This window comes from Rhipicephalus microplus, chromosome 1 (assembly GCF_043290135.1).
Source record: "Rhipicephalus microplus isolate Deutch F79 chromosome 1, USDA_Rmic, whole genome shotgun sequence".
NCBI lineage: Eukaryota > Metazoa > Arthropoda > Arachnida > Ixodida > Ixodidae > Rhipicephalus > Rhipicephalus microplus.
The window spans coordinates 76,749,222-76,769,657 of record NC_134700.1 but is presented as its reverse complement, the minus strand read 5'-3'; the positions used below and the strand labels follow the sequence as shown (position 1 = coordinate 76,769,657).

At 45.9% G+C, this 20,436-nt stretch overlaps 1 protein-coding gene across 2 annotated transcripts in view; it reads left to right on the top strand.

Moving 5' to 3' along the window:
- LOC119178679 (venom metalloproteinase antarease-like TtrivMP_A) overlaps positions 1 to 20,436 on the top strand; it is a 369,468-nt gene that overhangs the window by 52,351 nt on the left and 296,681 nt on the right. For both annotated transcript variants that reach the window (XM_075881864.1, XM_037429911.2), the window contains one exon: positions 17,839 to 17,959. In XM_075881864.1, the coding sequence (XP_075737979.1) occupies positions 17,839 to 17,959 (121 nt within the window). The remainder of the gene's footprint in view (positions 1 to 17,838; positions 17,960 to 20,436) is intronic.

Genomic DNA, 20,436 nt, shown 5'->3' with positions numbered 1-20,436 from the left:
TGTTGGTTGGCAAGCCTTCGTGACCCTTCAGGTCGGCTAGCACGGTGGAGTTTGCGGCTGCAGGAATTTGATGTCACGATCGTCCATAAGTCCGGCCGTAAGCATGAAGACGCTGACACACTGTCACGCGCACCCCTTCATGTCGTCAGTCAGGAAGCAGAGGAAGACGAAGGCTTTCTGGGCGCCGTTAGTGCATCTGACTTGAGAAAACGACAGCGAGATGATGCAGAGATTCGTCCAATCATTGATCATTTAGAGGGCCAGGGCGCAATCATACCACGTCATTTATCCCGCTCGTTGACGTCGTTCTGCCTACGAGACGGTGTGCTGTACAAGAAGAACGCTCTACGTGCTGCCTATGTAGTAGCATCGCGGTGCTGCTATGTACTTTCCTTTCCTCTTTTTGGTACTTGTTTTTTTTTTCTTTTCGGAAGGGGGGATAATGCCGCCAGCACGTAGTGGGTTCACAGCAAGAGCGGCTCTAAATCTGGAGGAAAAAAGAAGATCGCGTTCTTCTTTGCTCGAGAGCCAGCCACGACTGACGCATCGTCCTAGTGCTAGCTACCTGGTGGTTTAATAAATCCCCCAGTACTTGTGACTCATCGTGACAATATGCTGCGAATTTTTTTCTTTCCAATTTTATGTATTATACAATATACATGACAAAAATATGCCTTCAGAACCATGGTGGACCCCTGCACAAAACGCTTTCGTGTTAAAAATTCCTGGTCGTCACTATATCTGAATTCGAGATGTCGAATAACAGAAACGAAAGAAAGAGCGAAGTGTTAACATAAACTTGTGGCCTTTTTATGAGGCCAGTAATGGCGATAGTGCCGACGTCAGTAGAGTCACACACGCGGGCACTGTCGTCCATACCGCACTAGACTCAGCACACGCACTGAGGCACGAGCACTGACGCAAGTAACAATGAATACAGGTTGAATTTTATTCCTTCATTGTTTGAACATCAAACCATTTATAACAACGCGATAAACGTACGATGTGGTTTAATTTGAACGAAGTTAAACTATATGTGCTGTATTATATTTGAAATCATCTTTACCTTAAATTTTGTTTCTTACCCTTATGTAAACTAAAAAGTTTCATTATTTTTTTACCGTGTCAGGATGCAAGCGGGCTCATGTATTTCGTATTGATCGCAGGGATTTTTTTAATTGTTGTCCTAGCTTCCAGGATGACCATTTTAGCCCAGTCGCTATTCAAATGATGTATTTCTATCGATTGTAGTGATGTATAATAGCAACGATAGTTTGTTTCCAAACGCTCACCCAAGTCTAAGACACAGGACGTGAAAGCTTTGATTGATATGTGGGGTTTACCATCACAAAACCATCGTATAATTATGAGAGAGGTGGTAGTGGCGTGCTCCGAAACTTTTGACCAGGGGTTAGAGCCTTGTCAAGCTGCCTAAAAGCCTCCTTATCTCTGACTCCTCATGTTGGGTATTGATCATGAGATGAACGTCTAATCTATTTTACTAGTACTCGTGATGCTGTGCCATCAGCACCGTAAGAAGCAGGTCTTGTCTGTCTTCCTATGACGCCTTGAACCCAACATGGGGAGTCTCGAAAGTTGCGAACGAGAAGGGGGTCGCAAAAAAAACGGTCGTTGGGTCATCGTTTTGGCTTCTTGCTGCTTAACCTTCTCATTCTTGGTAGGCTTGACCATATGAAGGAGATGCGCTTAGCTAGTTGGTACATGTCGAATTGGATAAAACCAGCGCAAAACACGCAAAATATAGAGAAAAAACAAGACGAAATGGGTGATGTTGCGACTGGGGGACTTCTTCAGGGCTCGGAGCCATCTAGTCGTGAGAGCGAAGGTGAACCAAGGAGCGGGAGCTTCAATCAAGAACGTCTATCTACAGTATTTACATGATTAGGTAGCGTAATAGTACATGGCAAAAAAGAAAAAAAGCACGTCAGAGCGTCTCTGCGCTCACGTTTTATAATCCCCGTCTCCACAAGTTTCCCTGCGAAGGAAGAGAATGGAGTCCAGGGCCCTCCAATGAAATAGTCGTCCTCCACTGCTCTCACGAATTGTCGTCTTTCACAGCACTCCCGAATAGCAAAGGAACAAACCCCTTCCAGGAAAGAATAAAGACACGCACTGTTCGTGGCACAGGGAGGGGGCAGTGCAGAGTACGCTAGAGGACAGCACAGCACCACTAACGCAGTGCAATAACTTGTAACCATCACGCACAGAGTCGACCCAACCGGTTGGCCAGGCGCTTGGTTGACTCATCAAGAAGGCTTAGCTGCCATGCTGTCAGTGATGCGCAGAAAATGATGAGTCACAATGCCCTTGAAATGCGAGATACATGACCGAAGATGTTTCTCCGGCACTCGGAACATTGTAAGGTGCATTCCGACGACTCCAGCAACCCAGAGGGCACCAGTTTTTCTAGGCAGCCCAGCCAGCAAAACAGCCCGTTCCCGGTGATTCGTCGGACATGCGGACCCAAAGGACTTCAGGCGAGCCGAAGGGCTTAAAGAATTCACTGTGCTGTCGATTTATGGACTCTTCAGGAAGCGCGGCGAAGTCAAAATCTTTCCACGCATCCAAGCGATGCCAAGACATGGGGGCCGCTCACAATAGCTCGTCCGCCGCCGGAAAAAGGACTCGTGGTTGCCCAACACTGCACCTCGAAGAAGCCTTGCAATAAAGCAGCTCTGGAACGCCTGAGGCTCGGCTTTTCTCTCTCGCCCAAGTGGGGTCAGTAGGTTTGTCAGTGGAGGTTTCCGATGAAGGGGTGCCCGCAGGTCGAAGGCTGGGACTGACATTAGTGATCAAATCCCCACAATACCCAAGCAGCGACAAGGTGGCACACAACCACTCTAGAGATATGCCAGGCTACTGAACTCTTTGCTGAAAGCTTATACCAGAACCCTTTATAGGAAGAGCCACCCTAGAGCGTTGACGTATCTGCCTTAAACGAAACAATAAGGCAATGCCCCTAACGTTTTCGTCAAGCTTGCCTGAGTTCCGTCTCATTCAAGACGCAAGCCACCTAGCTTCGAGGCAGATGGTGAGTGAGAAGATGGAGAAACTCAACTAACAACTTCTATACCTTTCTCAATTCCAGGCTTCGGCAGACTAAAAGTAAAGACGTACTATGGAGTAAATTTTACAAAAAAAACAAAATGAAACACAAACAACATAACAAAGTAAACCCTAAACTGACATGACAAAGTGTGAATAAACGAAAACAAATCACAGCACATCCACGGAGTGCATGATGAAAAGTGGGGCGAAGCATCCGTCAGTCTGTGCGCGCTTCCCTCCATTCTTAAATTCTCGCTTCCGTTCATCCGTTCTTCCGTCTGAGTGACCGTCCGTGCGTTCGTCCGTCCATGCGTCCGTCCATTCGTCCGTCCATGTGTCCATCCATTCGTCCACGCATCTACCTGTCATTCCGTTCGTGCATCTGTTTGTTCATGCGTCTGTGCATTCTTCCGTCCATGCGTCCGTTCGTCCGTGAATCTGTCTGTCTCTCCGTCAATGCTTTTGTGCATCCGCCCTCCATCTAGTGAACACTTGAAGTACCACCATCTCGCATCTTTTCATTACATATTAGTCATATGGATGTACTGCCATCCAGCGGACATTCCGCGGACTAAATTAAAGGTGGCAGGGCCTTAGAAGTGTGGCAGCTTGGGCTAGTTGGTATGGCATGATGATAGTTATAGCGCGAGAAGAAAACGACGACAAAGAGACAAAGAGGAGACGAAGGACACGAGCGCTCGTGTCTTTCGTCTCCTTCTTGTCTTTGAGTCCTCGTTTTGTTCTCGCGCTATAACTATCGTCGTGGCAGGGCCAGACAAGAAGAGTGGCATGCGCGCACTTTCCTACGGCCTGCGCTTCGTGTCTAGTACGCACCTTTCGCCACCGCTAGTTCATGGCACTGCGGCACAACCCCCGCGAAGCCTTGCCAAAAACCAAGGAGGTTACGACTAGCGAGTTTCACGCGGCATGTCCCTTTCTGGTCAGATAGGCGTCAGAGTGAGTTCTTTTGATAGAAGTTTTTTATAAGCATCAAATAAAGGCACATTTTATGTGCCTTTCTTTATTTATTTTTATTTATTTTATTTACTTATTTATTTAAGGATGGTTATGTGACCAAGCTCTTCGCAGCGGTAGCATACCAGCTTGCTAGCCTTACACGCCTTCCATCTCTCTTTTGCTTTGCGAAGTGCCTCCGTTTCTAATGCGCTTCGGTGAACGTCACCAAGCGTTGAGTGAAACGCCGCTTTGTGACGCGCCTCGCCTTCTAACTCCTGCTGTCTTCTCGCTTCGCGTAGTCTTAAGCACTCCTGTCTTGTTGCCTCAAGCTCTCGTTCTAACGCTTGCATCTTCTTTGTATGCACTTCTTCTTTTTTTACTTTCTCAAATTCCTGTTCTCTGTCTTGTCGGTCGGTATGAATTAAATTCATTTAGTGCTCGGTAAACTCAACTTTGCTTTCAATGATTATTATAGGAATTTAAGATTCAGGCATATTATCAAATAATTCTATTTAAAACTCATACAACAACGCTAAAATACAATCCCTTGTCAGTCTCGTCTAGTCTAAGGCGACCTGTTTGCTTGGCCCCAGCTCTGACAAACTACAAACCAACCAGCGTTTCAATTTCGGGTGTCTACCTTATGCCTGTTTCTCCTTTACTTAATTACCAAATAACCTTCCTCCGCTCCACAATCTACTTGTCACCTCTGCCGCTTGCCTCTATTGCCTCGATGACTACCACCTTCATTAGGTATTTCTCACAATCAATCCCTCCTTCCCCGCGCATCGCATCTAGGTCTTATCCGCGTAACTTCTCCAAGCCTGGCTACTACCCGTTTGCCGACAAGCTTCTCGAAGAATAGTGTTGAAACAAGGTTCCAGTAAACAGGCTTTAAACACCCTTGTTACCAGAAAAAAACTACTCTGGCAACTCTCAAAGAGAAAATGGCGTGCACTCACCAAGCCGGAGTCAAATTTCTGTGCAGATGATCCCACCACGGCCATCACTCTTTCGACTTGGGGACTTCAACGGGACTCTGAGCCATCCAATTGTCAGGGAGAAGACGCACCGAGAAGCGAGAGCTGAAAACTGGAACGTTTATGTACATTATTTACATGATTAGGTAGTGTCATACTATATGATAAAAAGGAAAAGCACACCCGAGCGTCTCTGCGCTCGCGTTTTATATCTTCCATCTTCCCAAGACTCTCTGCGAGGGAAGACAATTGAGTCTAGGATCCTCCAGTGCAATCGTCGTCTTCCACTGCTCTCACCAATCGTCGTCTTTCCCTGCTCTCAGGATTCGTCATCTTTCACTGCTCTGACAAATCGTCTTCATTTCAGTGCGCTCACGAAGAAGCAAAGTCACAAACCCCTCCCAGGAAAGGGGGAAAGGCATGCACAGTTGGTGGCACAGACAGGGGGCAGTGCACATTTTACTAGGGGAGAGCATGGCACCACTGGCACAGTGCAACGACGAGTAACCCCCGCGCACTGAGTCGACCCAACTGGTCGGCCAGGTTCAAGGCTGACTCATCAAGGAGGCACGGCTGCCTGGCAGTCCGTGGTGTGCAAAATATGACTCGAAAGCCCTTGGAAAGCGAGAAATGTCACCGAATACGTGTCTACAGCACTCGGTTTATTGTCAGGTGCATTCTGACGGCTCTAGCAACTCAGATGAGACCAGCCTTTCTTGACGGCCCAGACAGCAAAACAGCCCTCACCCGGTAATCCGTCGGCCACGCGGGCCCAAAGGGCTTGCAGCGAGCCGACGGGCCTAAATAATTTGCGGTGCTGTCGCTTTCTGGACTCCTCAGAAAACGCGGCAAGGTCAGAACCCTTTCACGCATCCAACCGTACCAAGACATGGGGGCTGATTACAACAGCGAGAACTCACAGATGTGTGTATGTGCCAGCTTGCCCTGTCGTGTTCTTGCTCTGTATTTCGTGTTACCCGCTGGTGTTTAAACCACTTTTTAGACCATATTCCAATCACTCTGGAGGTTTCCTCTCAAAAAAAAGCGCTGACGGTCTCTCTCACTTGTCATTGCATGAGAAAGATTTAGGAATTGCTATGGGAACTTCTGTAACGTGTATTGATCAGTACGTTATAGCCACTCAAGGCAAAAAGACAAAGAAGGTGAAACGAAAAGGTAATGAGCGCACACATTGCCCTTGCTCCCTTCTTTATTCATCGTGTTTGCTAAGTAACCATCAATTAATGGTCAACGCAAAGCATGAAGAACTATCGCAACAACAAGTACTTAAGTCCGAGTTCGTTAAAGCAGCCTTACTCACTTGGCTGTACATTTCGGAAAGCTGACTTTAACGACCGCGCTCAAAGTTCTCTTTCACCATTCGTGCTTAATGACTACGCGGCGCAGGTATACATGCCTTTCACAAGATCCTTCAGAAAAGCTTCGAAATCGACGCTTATGGATAGAGATCAGACTCTGCCCAGGCGGCTCCTCCGAAAACGCCATCACAGGTGCCCTCATCACCACGCTCGCCGTAACGGGTAGTACCAAGAGAATGCATAGGCTCTCTTCTTTCATTGCTGTTGAGGCGTACATTCCGGAAAAGAAGGGCCTGGAGAGCTCACTTTGTTAATTTAACCTTCGTAAAAAAAGTAGAAAGCTCATCAAAGCGGACTGCCGGCACAACGCAAACGATGCTTACAGTAATTCAGCGTGGTTCAATTCGCCGTTTCAGAACAAGCAAGCATCGCATAACATCAAGCTCGAGGCAAGTACTCTGACGAGCGTTAAGTATTATCTAAATGCGTTAAATGTGGGCATATACATGATGCCAAAGAGCTGAAGTGCACACACAAGCAATCTATCTTATGATCAGTGGAACACATGATCTCGCTTTATTCGGCATGAGTGACCCCGTCGAAAACTTTGCCTTTGCAGTTGCATTATCTGTCCTTCTCTCGCTCAAACTATTCTATCACGCATGCTAGAATGTTCTGTTGATGGTTGTATGCCGTTTGTATATACTGAAAATGAGAATACACGCGTGTCCACTTTCTCAGTGTAAAACAAAAGGCAGAATCGAGGCCTCCGAGATAGCACCGGTAATCGCGAAGGCCCACTTCCGGGAAAACCTAGTTGAGGTCACGACCGATATTTTGCCATTTATCTGTATGACGTATGTGTTCGCATTTGCTACGTTAAAGCCGAAACTTACAGGCTTCAAAGCCTACGTGCGTGAAGCTATGTGGTGGCGAGCACTTCAGATTAATGGTGGTCTTGGCGTGTGTGATGTTAGCGCACTCGTCAACAGTCTACTGTTGCACGGCGCACACCGCAGGCAGAGGCTCTGTTAAGCTTCATAATAAGTTAACCTGGTTATCTGTCAAGGTTACTCAAAACAATAACAGGAGACTTACATTATCACACTTTATCTTCACTTTGCAGAACGCCAGTAATTCACTTACGCAACACGTTCGCAATGGCCCGTATCCAGTGTTGTTACCGTTATGCTACACGAAAGCTACGGAAGCCGGTAAAACTGAAGTTCTTCAAGTTTGTGGTAATGAGCAACGCAACATTAGCGCAACTAGGGTATTTATTTGGAGAGCGCGTATAGCTGTTGCCTCTGCTCTTGTCATCGCCATCGTTTTGGCGAGTGAACCAGCGAGCACTTCATGGCAGTTCGGTGACGCGCCTGACAAGCAGAGAAAATTTCCTAGCTTTTTTTTTGCGCGCTCAATGCGCAAACACACCTAATATTTCGTTGAATCGTTGTTTATAACGCGCTAGTGGCACCGGTTGCACAGCAAACTCTGCAAGCGAGTGAAACATTGTACTACCCAAAACTGCGCCGACAGGTGTCACTTGGGTTTGCAAAACTCAAGAGACTGACGTTTATTATGGGCTTTGTTCATTGCAAGCGCTACATTTTCACCGAAGTGACTAAACAATTCTCGCTAAAGTTCAATGACTTTCTACGCCAAGATTTCAGTAATAGCGTTGAACACGCGTTATAATCAATTGTTATTTACGGTAGCAACAACTATATTTGCATAGAAACACAAAGTCTAAGGGACTTCGCCAAGCTAGTGTCAAACACAGCCACTGGTCCAGCGCTGGGTGCCGACCATCACTCCCAAAAAGCCTAAAAACTCCTCGTACTATTTTCGATGTCACTGTTCATGGTTACATACCGCGCATAATTCAATGCAGGTTGAACGTTTTTATAATCTCTGGGAGACCCAGCTTGTCATGCACTAAGCAGCCATTATGTCTCTTTAGTTGCGTCGTTTTGTGTAATTAGGCATTTTATGCATGGATCACTAACAGATTGGTTGGTACGTTGGCCTAATTTGATAATTACGGAGCCGTAGTGCTTGACAAATAATGCACTAGGAATGAGAAGAAGCCAAGGCATGTGCTGCAGTCTCAAAAGTTGAGATTCTCAAAGAGCATATTGCATCTATTGTTTTCTTCTCGATCGTTGTCTATTTGCTGTCTAGTGCTAGTTTACCACTATTAGATCAGTAGTAACCAATCGGTGCGTGTGTCTGCTTACAGTTTCGTCTGCACGTGCAATAAAAGATATAAGTGGTAGCAATTGAACACTCAGCGATTCGAATTGCTAACTTTTTTAAAGAGGCGGCATTTTTTGGACGCGTATCCACTGTACAAGTGCACCCGCATTTCCACAGTCAGTTGTCCAGTTGCCCATTGGTGTTGTTCGTACGATCCTACAGGTGGTCCATGAGGATCCGCCTTGTGCGGCTGGTTCTTATCGTTCACAATTTCGGTTGGAAAAATTATCTAATTCAAGTAAATACGTTTTTCGCAACTGCAGTTGTTGCAGTATTGGAAAGTGTCACAGCTTTTAGGGAAGCTCTCGGAATATACTGTCGTTGCCTATGGCTACACACCTGCGTTGGCTGATGAGGATAAGTGACTTTATTGTCTCATATGAATGAGAAATGACAGGAATGGCACTTGAACGTGATGCCGTAATTGCGACTACAAAGGTTATCGAGTTTTACGAAGTAATTTTACACAATAACCACTCAGCACACTTTTCAATAAGGTAGAAAGGAGTAAGCCCTGAGCCCATAGTTAAGTTTTTAGCGTGCTAGCAGGAAAAGAAAGACAACGTAAAAATAACCTTTGTTCGTTTTCAGGTAGCACGATGAAAATCTCACGATGTACTATCAAATGGCTTTTTTTGTCAATGTTCATAAACGTCCATTTAACATCACGATTGTTTTTCAATCTTGAAGCAGGCGTAGCAATATCTAAAAACATTATCCTGCTTATATTGCCATGGGATAAGTAGATGTCTGAGGATGATGACGACGAAGTGCTAAGGGGAACTCGTCCAAATGCCGCTTTGGGCAACGCGAAATCTGCGTACTTGGCCATCTTGTTGACGCTGCGGGCGTTCAACCAGACCCTGTGAAAGTCCGAGCAGTTCACGACTTCCCCGCACCCCGCTAAGCCAAGGACGTCCGAAGTTTTCTGGGACTGTGCTCCTATTTCCGTCGTTTTGTCGAGAAGTTTGCTGAATTAGCCCGTCCTTTAACCTGCCTCCTAAAAACAGATGTCGCATTCACTTGGGGCCAACAGCAAGCAAACGCCTTCTCGTCGCTCGTTGACATTCTCACCAATCCACCAGTGCTTGCACACTTCGACCCATCTGCCGCCACGGAGCTTCGTACTTACGCCAGTGGCCACGGCATAGGCGCAGTGCTGGCACAGTGGCAACAAGGAGTGCACCGCGTCGTCGCGTACGCCAGCCGACTTTTGTCGCGCTCGGAACAAAATTATGCGATCACAGAACGCGAGTGCTTAGCTCTCGTCTGGGCCATTGCGAAATTCCGACCGTACCTGTATGGCCGACCATTTTCAGTTATTACGGACCACCATGCGCTTTGCTGACTCTCCTCACTCAAGGACCCTACGGGACGCCTTGGTCGCTGGGCGCTGCGCTTACAAAAGTACACTTTTTCCGTATTCTATAAATCCGGACAACTTCACAAGGATGCCGACTGCTTGTCCCATTACCCAGTCGATTCTCCTGACATGATGGAAGATGGACAAGAGGCCCTCGTTCTTTCAATTACCGACTTCACCGACATAGCTGCTGAACAACGTCACGACTCCTCTTTGCGTGCTATTATCAATGGTCTGCACTCTCCCCACCCTGACCACTCCTTACAACTGTTAGTTCTTCACAACGACATCTTGCACCACTACAACGCCCGCCCTGATGGTGCTGAGCTTTTACTCGTTGTTCCTGCGCATCTTCGCTCAGACGTTTTGGCCCAGCTCCATGATGCCCCCTCCGCTGGACACCTGGGGTGTCACGCACGTATCACCGCGTTCGTCGCCGATTCTTTTGGCCTGGCCTCTACCGTTCTGTGCGACAGTACGTCGCGGCATGCGACCTCTGCCAGCGCCGCAAGACACCTGTTCTGGGACCTGCTGGTACCCTCCAGCCCATTGAAGTACCAGATGAGCCATTTTTCTGAATCGGCCTCGGTCTTCTAGAGTCTTTTTCCGTGTCGGCCACCGGTAATAAGTGAATTGCTATTGCTACCGACTACGCAACGCGGTATGCCGTTACACGCGCCCTCCTCACCAGCTGCGCTACTGATGTAGCCGATTTTCTTCTTGATGACATCATTCTGCGTCATGGTGCTCCTCAGCAGTTGATCACCGACCGCGGCAGCTGTTTTCTATCTACAGTGGTCGACGAGCTCCTGCAATCCTGCTCTACCCAACACGAGTTCACCACTGCGTACCAACCACAAACCAACGGCCTCATGGAACGTCTCAACCATACCCTGATGAATATGTTAGCGATGTACTTCTTCAAGGATCACAAAGATTGGAACATCCACTTACCTTTCGTTACATTCGCATACAACAGTTCACGTCATGATGCAGCTGGATTTTCACCTTTTTACCTATTGTTTGGTTTTGACCCGCCTTTGACCATGAACACCATGCTCCTATCTGACGCCCCCTCATCGACTACTTATGCTCGTGATGCCCTTGCCCGAGCTGACATCGCCCGTGAAGTCGCCCGGGATCGTTTATGTGCCTCGCAGCTTAACCAAAAAAGTGCTTAAAATCGCCGTCACCGCGACGTACAGTATTCCCCGGGGTCGCTTGTCTTGTTGTGGATACCATCACTGAATCTGTGTTGATGTTTGTGAAAAACTGATGTCCCGTTACGTTTGCCCCTACCGCGTCATACGCAAGGTCACCAGCGTGACCCGTGAGATAGCTCCACTCTATACCACGTCAGTACCAGCTTCCGTCCCGACCGATATAGTGCACGTCTCACGGCTTAAACCATACTACTCACGCCTCGAGAATTGATCGCACCGAGACGGTGCTTCTGCCACCAGCGGGTAATGTCACGGGCCAAATAGACGCCTGGGGATGACGACGACGAAGTGCAGAGGGGAACATGCTCGGACTGCAGCAGCATTTTACGCATTTGCTCGCCAATATATTCATCGTGTATACTTTATTCCCCGTAACAAGATATTCTTAGGTTCATGACTTTGACCAAAATGCAACACTAAGTTTAGGCAACAAAGTAAGTTGTGGAAGTCTCCCGTATTCCTCCTCACAGCACTACACTTGGTAACAATGAAATATGCGTCTGATATACAGAACTTTATTTCCTGCAACCATAGCGTAATGACCAGTGCCCTTGTCACGCTAATCAATCTGACCGCTTAACAGCTCACCACACTTTTAATTAAAAAAAGCAATGATCCCTCTCACTCCTCAATTTTCAAAGAAGTGCTTATACAACTTTCAAGACCTATGAGGCCCTCTCAGTTTCACCTTTCTTGGTGGCCAAGCATCCAGCAGTGAAACTGTTTTTAGCAATTCAAGAAGAACTGCTTACGCTCCTGAAAAGCCGGTTGCTCTCTATCAGAGATTGTTATGAGTTTATTTTTGCTGGAAAAAAGTTCGGTAAGCCAGCTCTCGAGCTTTCAGCACGTCAATTCTCGCCTTTGTTACACGGAGATTCCGACAGCTGTTGTGAACATCGCCCGGTGTGGCCAACGTTATTTCACGTAAAATATTTGTAACGTTTATTTCCCCCGCTGCTCAATCCCAGAGCCGTTATTTCTTTCATGGTGCAATTTCTTGCACCTTCTTTCAGACGCAGTGTACTATTTCACTAATTCTTTCTCGTCATTAGATTTGGCAGCTCCCACTTTCCGCACCTTGATTTTCATTTCTTTAGGTTTAGTTAAACTACACCTTCAAGAGACACTGGAAAAAAATATGCAGTGCAGAACCCGCTGCAAATGTAAAGTGAAAGCTGGGAGAGCAGCTTTTCTACAGTCTTCTTTAACAACTAAAAGTGAACTGAATTCGATGACACCACAGCCACTATTCCCTTAATCATAATTTTGTGATGTAGAGAAGCACCCAATATGCCATTATTTGTAATTCTGCAGAGAAACAAAGCAACTGTTACACAACTGTAAAACGGTATCTGCGTCTTGTTGGTGCGGTGGCTGCTGAAGATGAACAATTATGACTGAACATTTTGAAATGTGTTGGAAGTTTCAAGCCACTCACTAGTTACGTAATTAACATTGGATGACACACGGTAGTTATTTCACGTGCCTACCACGTTATACAACATGTTGACGTGATTCGATGGAAACTAATAGAGGTACAGCTGTGATGTATCATGATGCCATAAATCGTGATAATTTTCGTGTAGTACAGAAGGGTCCGCTGTGTCATTATTCTTCATTTTGCGGAGAGGTTTTGGGTTCGCTTGCTGTCACGCGAATGACGTCAGGAAATACGCATGGTCAGAAAGCGAAAAAAAAATCACCGCCCAAGCACATCGTAAAAATGGTTAACCAGCGAAAGGGGGAACGTGCGGCCCAGGTGTTGGGTTCAACCAGAGCTGCACTGAAGCCTTTTACAATTATTAGTTTCATGTTCGTGTTTGTTTATAAGGTTAGACATATATTTCGTTCATAAGTTAAGCACCTTGTTTATTTCAGATGCCACTAATTGTGCCTTGCGTGATCACGGTGCTGAAGGAGTGTAATCAGCAGTTCAATGCGTTACGCCATCTGTTAATCAGAGTGGTGTTTCATGAACCAAAGACGGTGACAGACGTTGGAGCCGAAGTCAAAGTGTCGCTGGAGAAATTCTTACCGAAAGCGGGTGTTTGCCCTGGTAAACGCCCGTAGACGCGCTCGTGTCCGCAACTGTGGTCGCGTTGTAGCATCTTTTTGACATCGCGAGTTAACTCGGCAGCGTGGCTTGCAAGATCCGCCCGCGGCACTTGCATTCCCGTTCGCAATATAGTGCGGCTGAGAAGGCTGCTGAATTATCGGTATGCAGTTGTTCCAAGAGCTCGGCTTCCAGAGCCTGTTTTTATTCCTGGAATGCACTATCGGCCCGGCAAATACCAGCCCTCTCACATTTCCACTGTCGGTGTTCTTCCAGATTTGTCCGAGGCTTACCCATGTGAAAGGTCTCAGTAGAAACATATACGCGCATGCCCGGCGCCCCGGATGCGATGGGATGGACAGCGTCACTCACAACTTAGCCAATGGCACGCGTGCTTGGGTACGACGCTGATAACGACCTAACTAATAGTGCAGCGAATGGAGACCACTCATGACACCGATGCCGAATGGTTTTCGTTTCTCTTATAGTCATATACAGCTTTTACTATAAAAAGTTTAGTGAACGGGAGCCGAGCCCATCTGCTCCGCGAGAACAGGTGACGGGTAAGCTACCCACTGTGCCACAACCTCTTTTTTTCTTTATTAGAATAATTATACATTTGGTGCCCTACACCACCCACTAGGGTGCGTAAGACTGACTGCATTCGATGTGTCTAGTATACAAAAAATTTTATCGATTGCGCCTCGCTACTCTGGCCCTTCTCTGAGCTTCGTGACTTTTTCAACAAAATAGTCTTCATGAGATCGTCCTTAGGGCTTAGCATTTTGTATATCCATACGTGACCTTCATATGCGCTATAAGAACAGCATGAGGAGATCATACTGGGAACTATATCCTCGAACAGGCAGAAACAACACCACGGCCACATTTTTTGGAAGCTTTACAAATGCGCCTTTCATATTTAACACTGTCCTCTTGCAGTGCCTATAATAAGGTGAAGTAATGCGTCATAGCAATGGCATGCACGATTAGTTCCTTCAAACGTCGTTTCTGCGCATCCCTACCTTACTGCACGTTTCCGATAGAATCGCGATTTTGTCGATGCAATAACACAACGCCAGATGGTGCCATGACCCCTAGCATTGGCCTCGCTATAACATTTATCTACATCAGAAATTGCTGTGCCTCACCGCGTTCTTCATTCACGCTCGTGGCTCGAAAGTTCGGGACTGGCCTTTGACATGCACTACGTTTCCTTCAAGTCAGGTGGTGGCGTCCGATACTTTAACGTGCAGTGAGTAGGCGTAAATTCGGCGACCATTTAGTGACGACTCTCCTGGTTGTGGCACCGCTTGCTATTCCGCTCTCAGCGTTAATTACGGCAGCTACCACAAGCATCTATGACTACAAGGGTTTGTTTAATCATCGATCATGGGCATTAGTCATCGGAACGGAGATGTAGGTGCATTCGTGTGAAAGGGGGCGGTAGCTTTGAAACATCAAGATACATTTAGCAAGCTGTCTTTTATCAACTTCTTCTGTAAATACAACTTTTACTTTTGCATTACACTGAAAGTAAAACTTCGGTATGACACAGATTTTGTAATGAGAAGTTTTACTTTCGTGTTATACCAAGTTTTCTGATGGAGAACTCAGCGATGTTTTTTTTTATTTTGCGTCGTAGTGGTCTTGAACACAGGCGGGAGCTGCAGTGGACAAATACGACGCCAAAAGCGGCGGTATTTGGTTCTTACTTAATCGTGTTTATTGCGGCCCCACGGCCTTGTGATCGCGTAAATATCATATTGCGTGAATACAGGTATCACTCGCAATTTTTCCTCAATATCTTCAATGGAAGTACGAGGTGCTGGGAAAGGCATTCGGCGTCAAAAAGCACGTGCCACATTTGTACTCGACTGTATGTTGCAACAATCAATTCTTTTCAATTTCAATGCGATTGGGTTTTATCCACAAAGCTGAGTTGCCACTCTCTGCCGGAGAGCTCTGAATTGTTTTAAGGTATTTTTGTAAGATTGCACGAATGACACTAATGACTGTGTTTCTTGTGAAGCTGAGGCGAATGTCGAATGTTCACTCCCTGATTTATCAAAAACGAAGCCAACCGCCGACAATCACAGTACCGACGGCTTGCGAAATTTTTCGGCACTATCATTAGCGTCTGTGTGCGTGTGTGTGTGTGTGTGTGTGTGTGTTGTGTGTGTGTTGTGTGTGTGTGTGTGTGTGTGTGTGTGTGTGTGATACTAGTTTTCTGCGGCCCATTTTGCATAATGAGTATCATTTTTACTGTCAACGGTGGCCTAGTAGTTGTGGTGCTCCAGTGTGGACACGCAGGTCGCAGAATCGAGTTCGTGCCGAGGCGGCCTCAATATTGATTGAGACGAAACTTGAGGCGAGACCTGTTGGTCATTGAGGCGAGACCTTTTGGTCACTGAGAAAGATAAATTTCGCGTGCAGAAATAAAGAAAAATTTTATGAGGCCCAAGGAGAGCGAGGTAACGTTATTGTGTTATAGAATAATTCCGCTCAGCTGCGGAAAAAAAGCGGCGGGTGTATGTGACAAGACAGTCCTGACCACATTGACGTATGAGGAGAACAGTGCCCATGCCTACATGGGCACTGTTCACTGCTGGCTTGGATATATATACTGCCCTGTGGGAAGAATTGTCCAAATAAGCTAGCACGGGTGGCAATGTGAGTAGCTTGCGAAGCTGAGGAAACGCCGATGCTTGAGTAGAGCACTAAAAGAAAAATTCCTGCAAAGTAAATTGCACGGATGCATTGAACGTGAAAACACCATATGGAATATCAATTTTTCAAGAGAACAATTTTCGTAACCCAGAGTATGCCCGCATCGACTAATTTATGCACATCACCTTTAGATGAGAACCCATCACAACGAGCAGGTGATCATTGTCGGTAAATTCAATGAAGATCACTCAAACTTCTGGGAGAAATGAATCCTCCAGCTTTAAATAGATGTTCGAGCTAGTGTTTCACCAAACCAAGTCACCCAACCACCACAGAGATGTTTACAGGTTGAACTTCACATTAGCATCCACTAAAGCAGAAAACAAAAAAGCAGCTCAACGAAGCAAGCACTGCACAAAATGCCTGTTTGGCACAAATATTTCGCAGTTAATGAGTCTGTCAAATTTTCAAATTCCCGTATATACGTTCGATAATAATACTGTCCTACACTTGCACGCTCCAAAACCAAGTTATAATAAAAAAGCATGTCGTGGCTTCGGGAAATTATGCCATGTGGTGTTTTTGAAACACAGCGAGCAAATAACGACAGCAACGTAACTGCTATAGCTGCGACTTCTCCATTCCTGTTACCCAGTCGTTGCTTGAGCCGTGTATTGAACAACAAGCAAAAGTTCGACCCATCCGGTCGTCTTCGACGTGCATTAACCTTACACTATACACGGGTCTGTAGCATATCACTACTAGTGCCCGCGTGCGCCTTCTTTTATCTTGACGTGTATGTGTGCTACAAAAAAGCCCACTGAGAACGTGCTCGCATCGCATTCCTTGTGAACATTATTTCTAGCAGTTAGCATACATGAAAATGCGAGCTATACGACCGGGCTCGAACCCTTGACATTCGGGTCAGCAACCGAGCAACATGAGCACCACTACAGGCCGTGGCGTACGGTCGACACTAGATGTGGCCTCTACTACCACATCAGATTATTTTACTAAATGATTTTAGAGGTGTATTTATTTTCACATTTGCTTTGCGTTGCGGGTACAATGAATTCGTATACTCCACGTATATCTTTCGCACAAACTGGTGCTCATGTCTATGGAAAAGCCCTGCTTCTCAAGGGGTTTAGCCATTGTTTGAAATGGACAGTAGAACTCAGTTTTTCCTGTGCTATTTTTTGTTCTAGTGGTGATGAATACGCACACCCGGGGGCAAAGATATGCGGATCAGGGAAGGGCGAGTCCTAATCTCCGTCTATCGCGCGAACTCGTGAGCGGTTGCTGTCGAGAGCACTCCTTAGATGGTATAGCTGTCCAGGGCATTACGCTTATTGAATGCGTCAAGGAAACGCCCTCCGCGGCCCACAGCTTGCAACTGCCTCGCACAGTAGAGAAATATATACAGACGCTCATAATCCATACACTTTCGCTCACGGGTATGCACTCTCTTGGAATGAGCGACTTGCTCTGCTGCACTTGGGCAGCAAGCAGACCACCTTCTGACATGCCAACTGAAGAGCTGGGACCACAGGAATCTAAGAATATGCATGCTGCCTGCTGTAATTGGCGCGGTTGTTCCATTTAATAAAACTTATTCTCTCTCTTGCTTTACGGCGTACATGGGAACACCAGTTTCTGGCTGAGCTGAAAAAGAGAAGGCATGGTATGCATGCGTCTCTGCAATCGTCATCCTGAGTGTGCAAATGATGTGCAAGCGGCCCAGTCTTCCTCGTCCAGCTTCAATATCCACTTTGTTCAATAAACGGGTTTACTTCTTTTCTGTCATGCGTAAGATGTCATTTTGAACAAAGCAGTATGCCTAATTAATGTACTGACTTAGGTTTTACGTTCTATAGAAGTGCACGTGTCAGAAAATTGATGCCCAGGCGTTGGGTAATTTGCCCACTCGCTCCCATTCTTGCAGGAAGGAATTGTGAATCACAATTTGCGAATTACGCCTCTTCTTCAAGGGGAACGATCACTCCACGGTCTGATACCCCACGTCTTGTTTGAAGTACCAGAAGCGGAGAATTTCAGCAAAGTTGGTGAGTGAAATATTTTTAGTTTCTAGTTTTCTTCTCAAAGGCCATGGTTGTACTAGGTAACTATATAGCAGCTAACTAGCGAACTGGCTCAAAACGAAGCTGGGATAGTTTGAAGCGCGGAGCACCTTAGGTTGCCAGGTTGTCATATGCTAGGCTTAATGAAGGCAAAACTTTATATAGCATAGCCAGCTGAGAGTGCGCCAAAATGAAGTCTTCTTCCTCTTGTCCTTCGAGCATCTTGATAATGACATTAGGTGCAGAGCACTTGAATTGAGACCACCTAAAATATTAAAGAAACGATCAAGCAAGCAATGAATAGATGAACGAAACAAGGAAAGGCAAAAATAGGTAGCACAATTAAAATAACAAAATTAGAGAAGAAAAAAAGCAGAAACCAACTGGTATTTATGACAAAAATAAACGAGAAGAGGAGAGAAGGACAAACCTGATTTAAAAGAAACAAAGCCGCCCAGCAGGGTTGCGAGATTTACATCTTTACGCCATGTTGTATACTTTTGAACGGCCGTGGAGACCAAGAAATTACGTTAACTATTTGGCTATTGTTCTGGCGCCGGCCTCACCACATAACATGCGCTAATATCAAATGAAATAATACAAAAAAATATTAAGTGTACATTGACACTGCTGCCGGCGGCTGCTTCGGTGTAATAGCATTTTTTGTCAGTATAACGGAACCAAATGCGCACGCCTAAAACGCGTCCCGGCCGCCATGACTTTCACATTAATAATGAAACTTATACCAATTAAGGAGCACTGTAACGTAGGTGACGTGGATTTTGTTCAGGCTTTCTAGCCGCTATCTGCCTGACGCGCTAATGCTCAGAGCGGTATAAGTGGCGCCACCCTAGGCGAACGTTGGGGCAAAGTGGATGTACGCGGGTCATAAAAGCCTTCCACAAGGCGCATGTATCCTGCTGTTTTTGCAGTGTATTTTCATTCTGGTTTATTATTTTCACTGCCAACGCTGCTACACTTGTCAGCTATGACGTTTGTTATGTTGATTGTTCAATTTCATTTGTTTGGAAATGGCAGGCTTGTTTTCTATATCTGCCTGCTCGCTCGATGCACTGCATGTGTTTCCTACGTGAATGCACCTAGGCTGTTGTTTGAGTGATTTGTTACCACAGATGCAATAAAAGACATTTCCATACGAAAAGACCAGTTGATCTTGTTTTTCCAATGAATTTAGCTACAGAATGCACATCGCGTCATCTGGTATGGGGCCAAATACGATGAACGTTTTGAAAACCTTGCAAAGAGTTGAATTTCGTTGGCCCAAGCCCGTATTGAGCTGCAAGTACGGCACCTTCGTCAAGTTGAGGGTTTGAGTGCCGACATGCCAGCAATGGAATTCCGTATGGTAATACAAACCTACCGGAATGCATCAGGTGGTAATTTTAAGCAAAACATTGCAGGCAGGGCAATTTACTTTTTTTCTTTAAATCTGAGGCAGAAGCGCAGCGAATGTTTTAAGCTGTGCCTGTTAAGAAAAGCGACTTAAAAGAGTTGAATGCCAAACTAGCTTCTCTGAATCATCAGGGTCCCATTTGGACTACGTTTTGAACGTGTTACAAGCACCACGTTAACGTGGTTGGAAAACTGTGCTGCATTTATTGAGAAATACGAAGTACTTTGCTCACTTTACATTATCACTGCCGTAAGGCAAGCTCGCAAAAGTGAACTCGGCTATGTATGTTTCACTGTCAGTGCACTATTAACTGACAATTTTTTATAGTACTAACTCTTCCTGCATGAAGTCACCTGATCTTTTTCTTTACTCTCTTTTGGTGTCATAAACGTTGCTGTGATGTATAATTTTGCATTATTAGGTGTCCGAACACAGTGATAATTTAGCTAAACTAAAATAACGCTTGGCTACGTTTCCGGCTCCAAAATAAAATAACGGCTGCCGGTTGGCTACACACTGTTCTACAAAACTTGGTTAATTTTATGGCTCTTTTTTCTTCGAGGATCTGGCAACCGTGCTGCCCAGATACGCACTTCCTCCAGGCTTGGCAGCAATAGTGTAAAGCTGCTTTGAGTTTTTCTAATTTCAAGAGCGAAGCTGTAAATTGCCCTACCAGTACGTGATATGTATTATTTCATACTCTTTTTAAAGAAAGGATTAATCACCCCTGTTGCAACGGAAACAACAGAGACGGTTTTTGTAACCGTAGACAGGAGTCTGTTGAGCGCCTTGCTTTTCGTTCCATCGTGTGCGAGCGCTGTTTGGTGAGGACGTGCCAACCGCCCTTGTCAAACGCTCTCCAGCTCTACCAGTACATATTAGCAAAATGTCGTAAATGCACATAGTGTTATTTGGCGCATTTGGAACATTCGTGTTTCCCGTATTTCACTTGGGACAAAAATTGTCAACTTGAATTTAGGCTCGTTATAAGCTGTGTGCATGATGATGTAAGGAGCGTTCCGCTACCTGCTTCGAGAGTTGGCGTGTT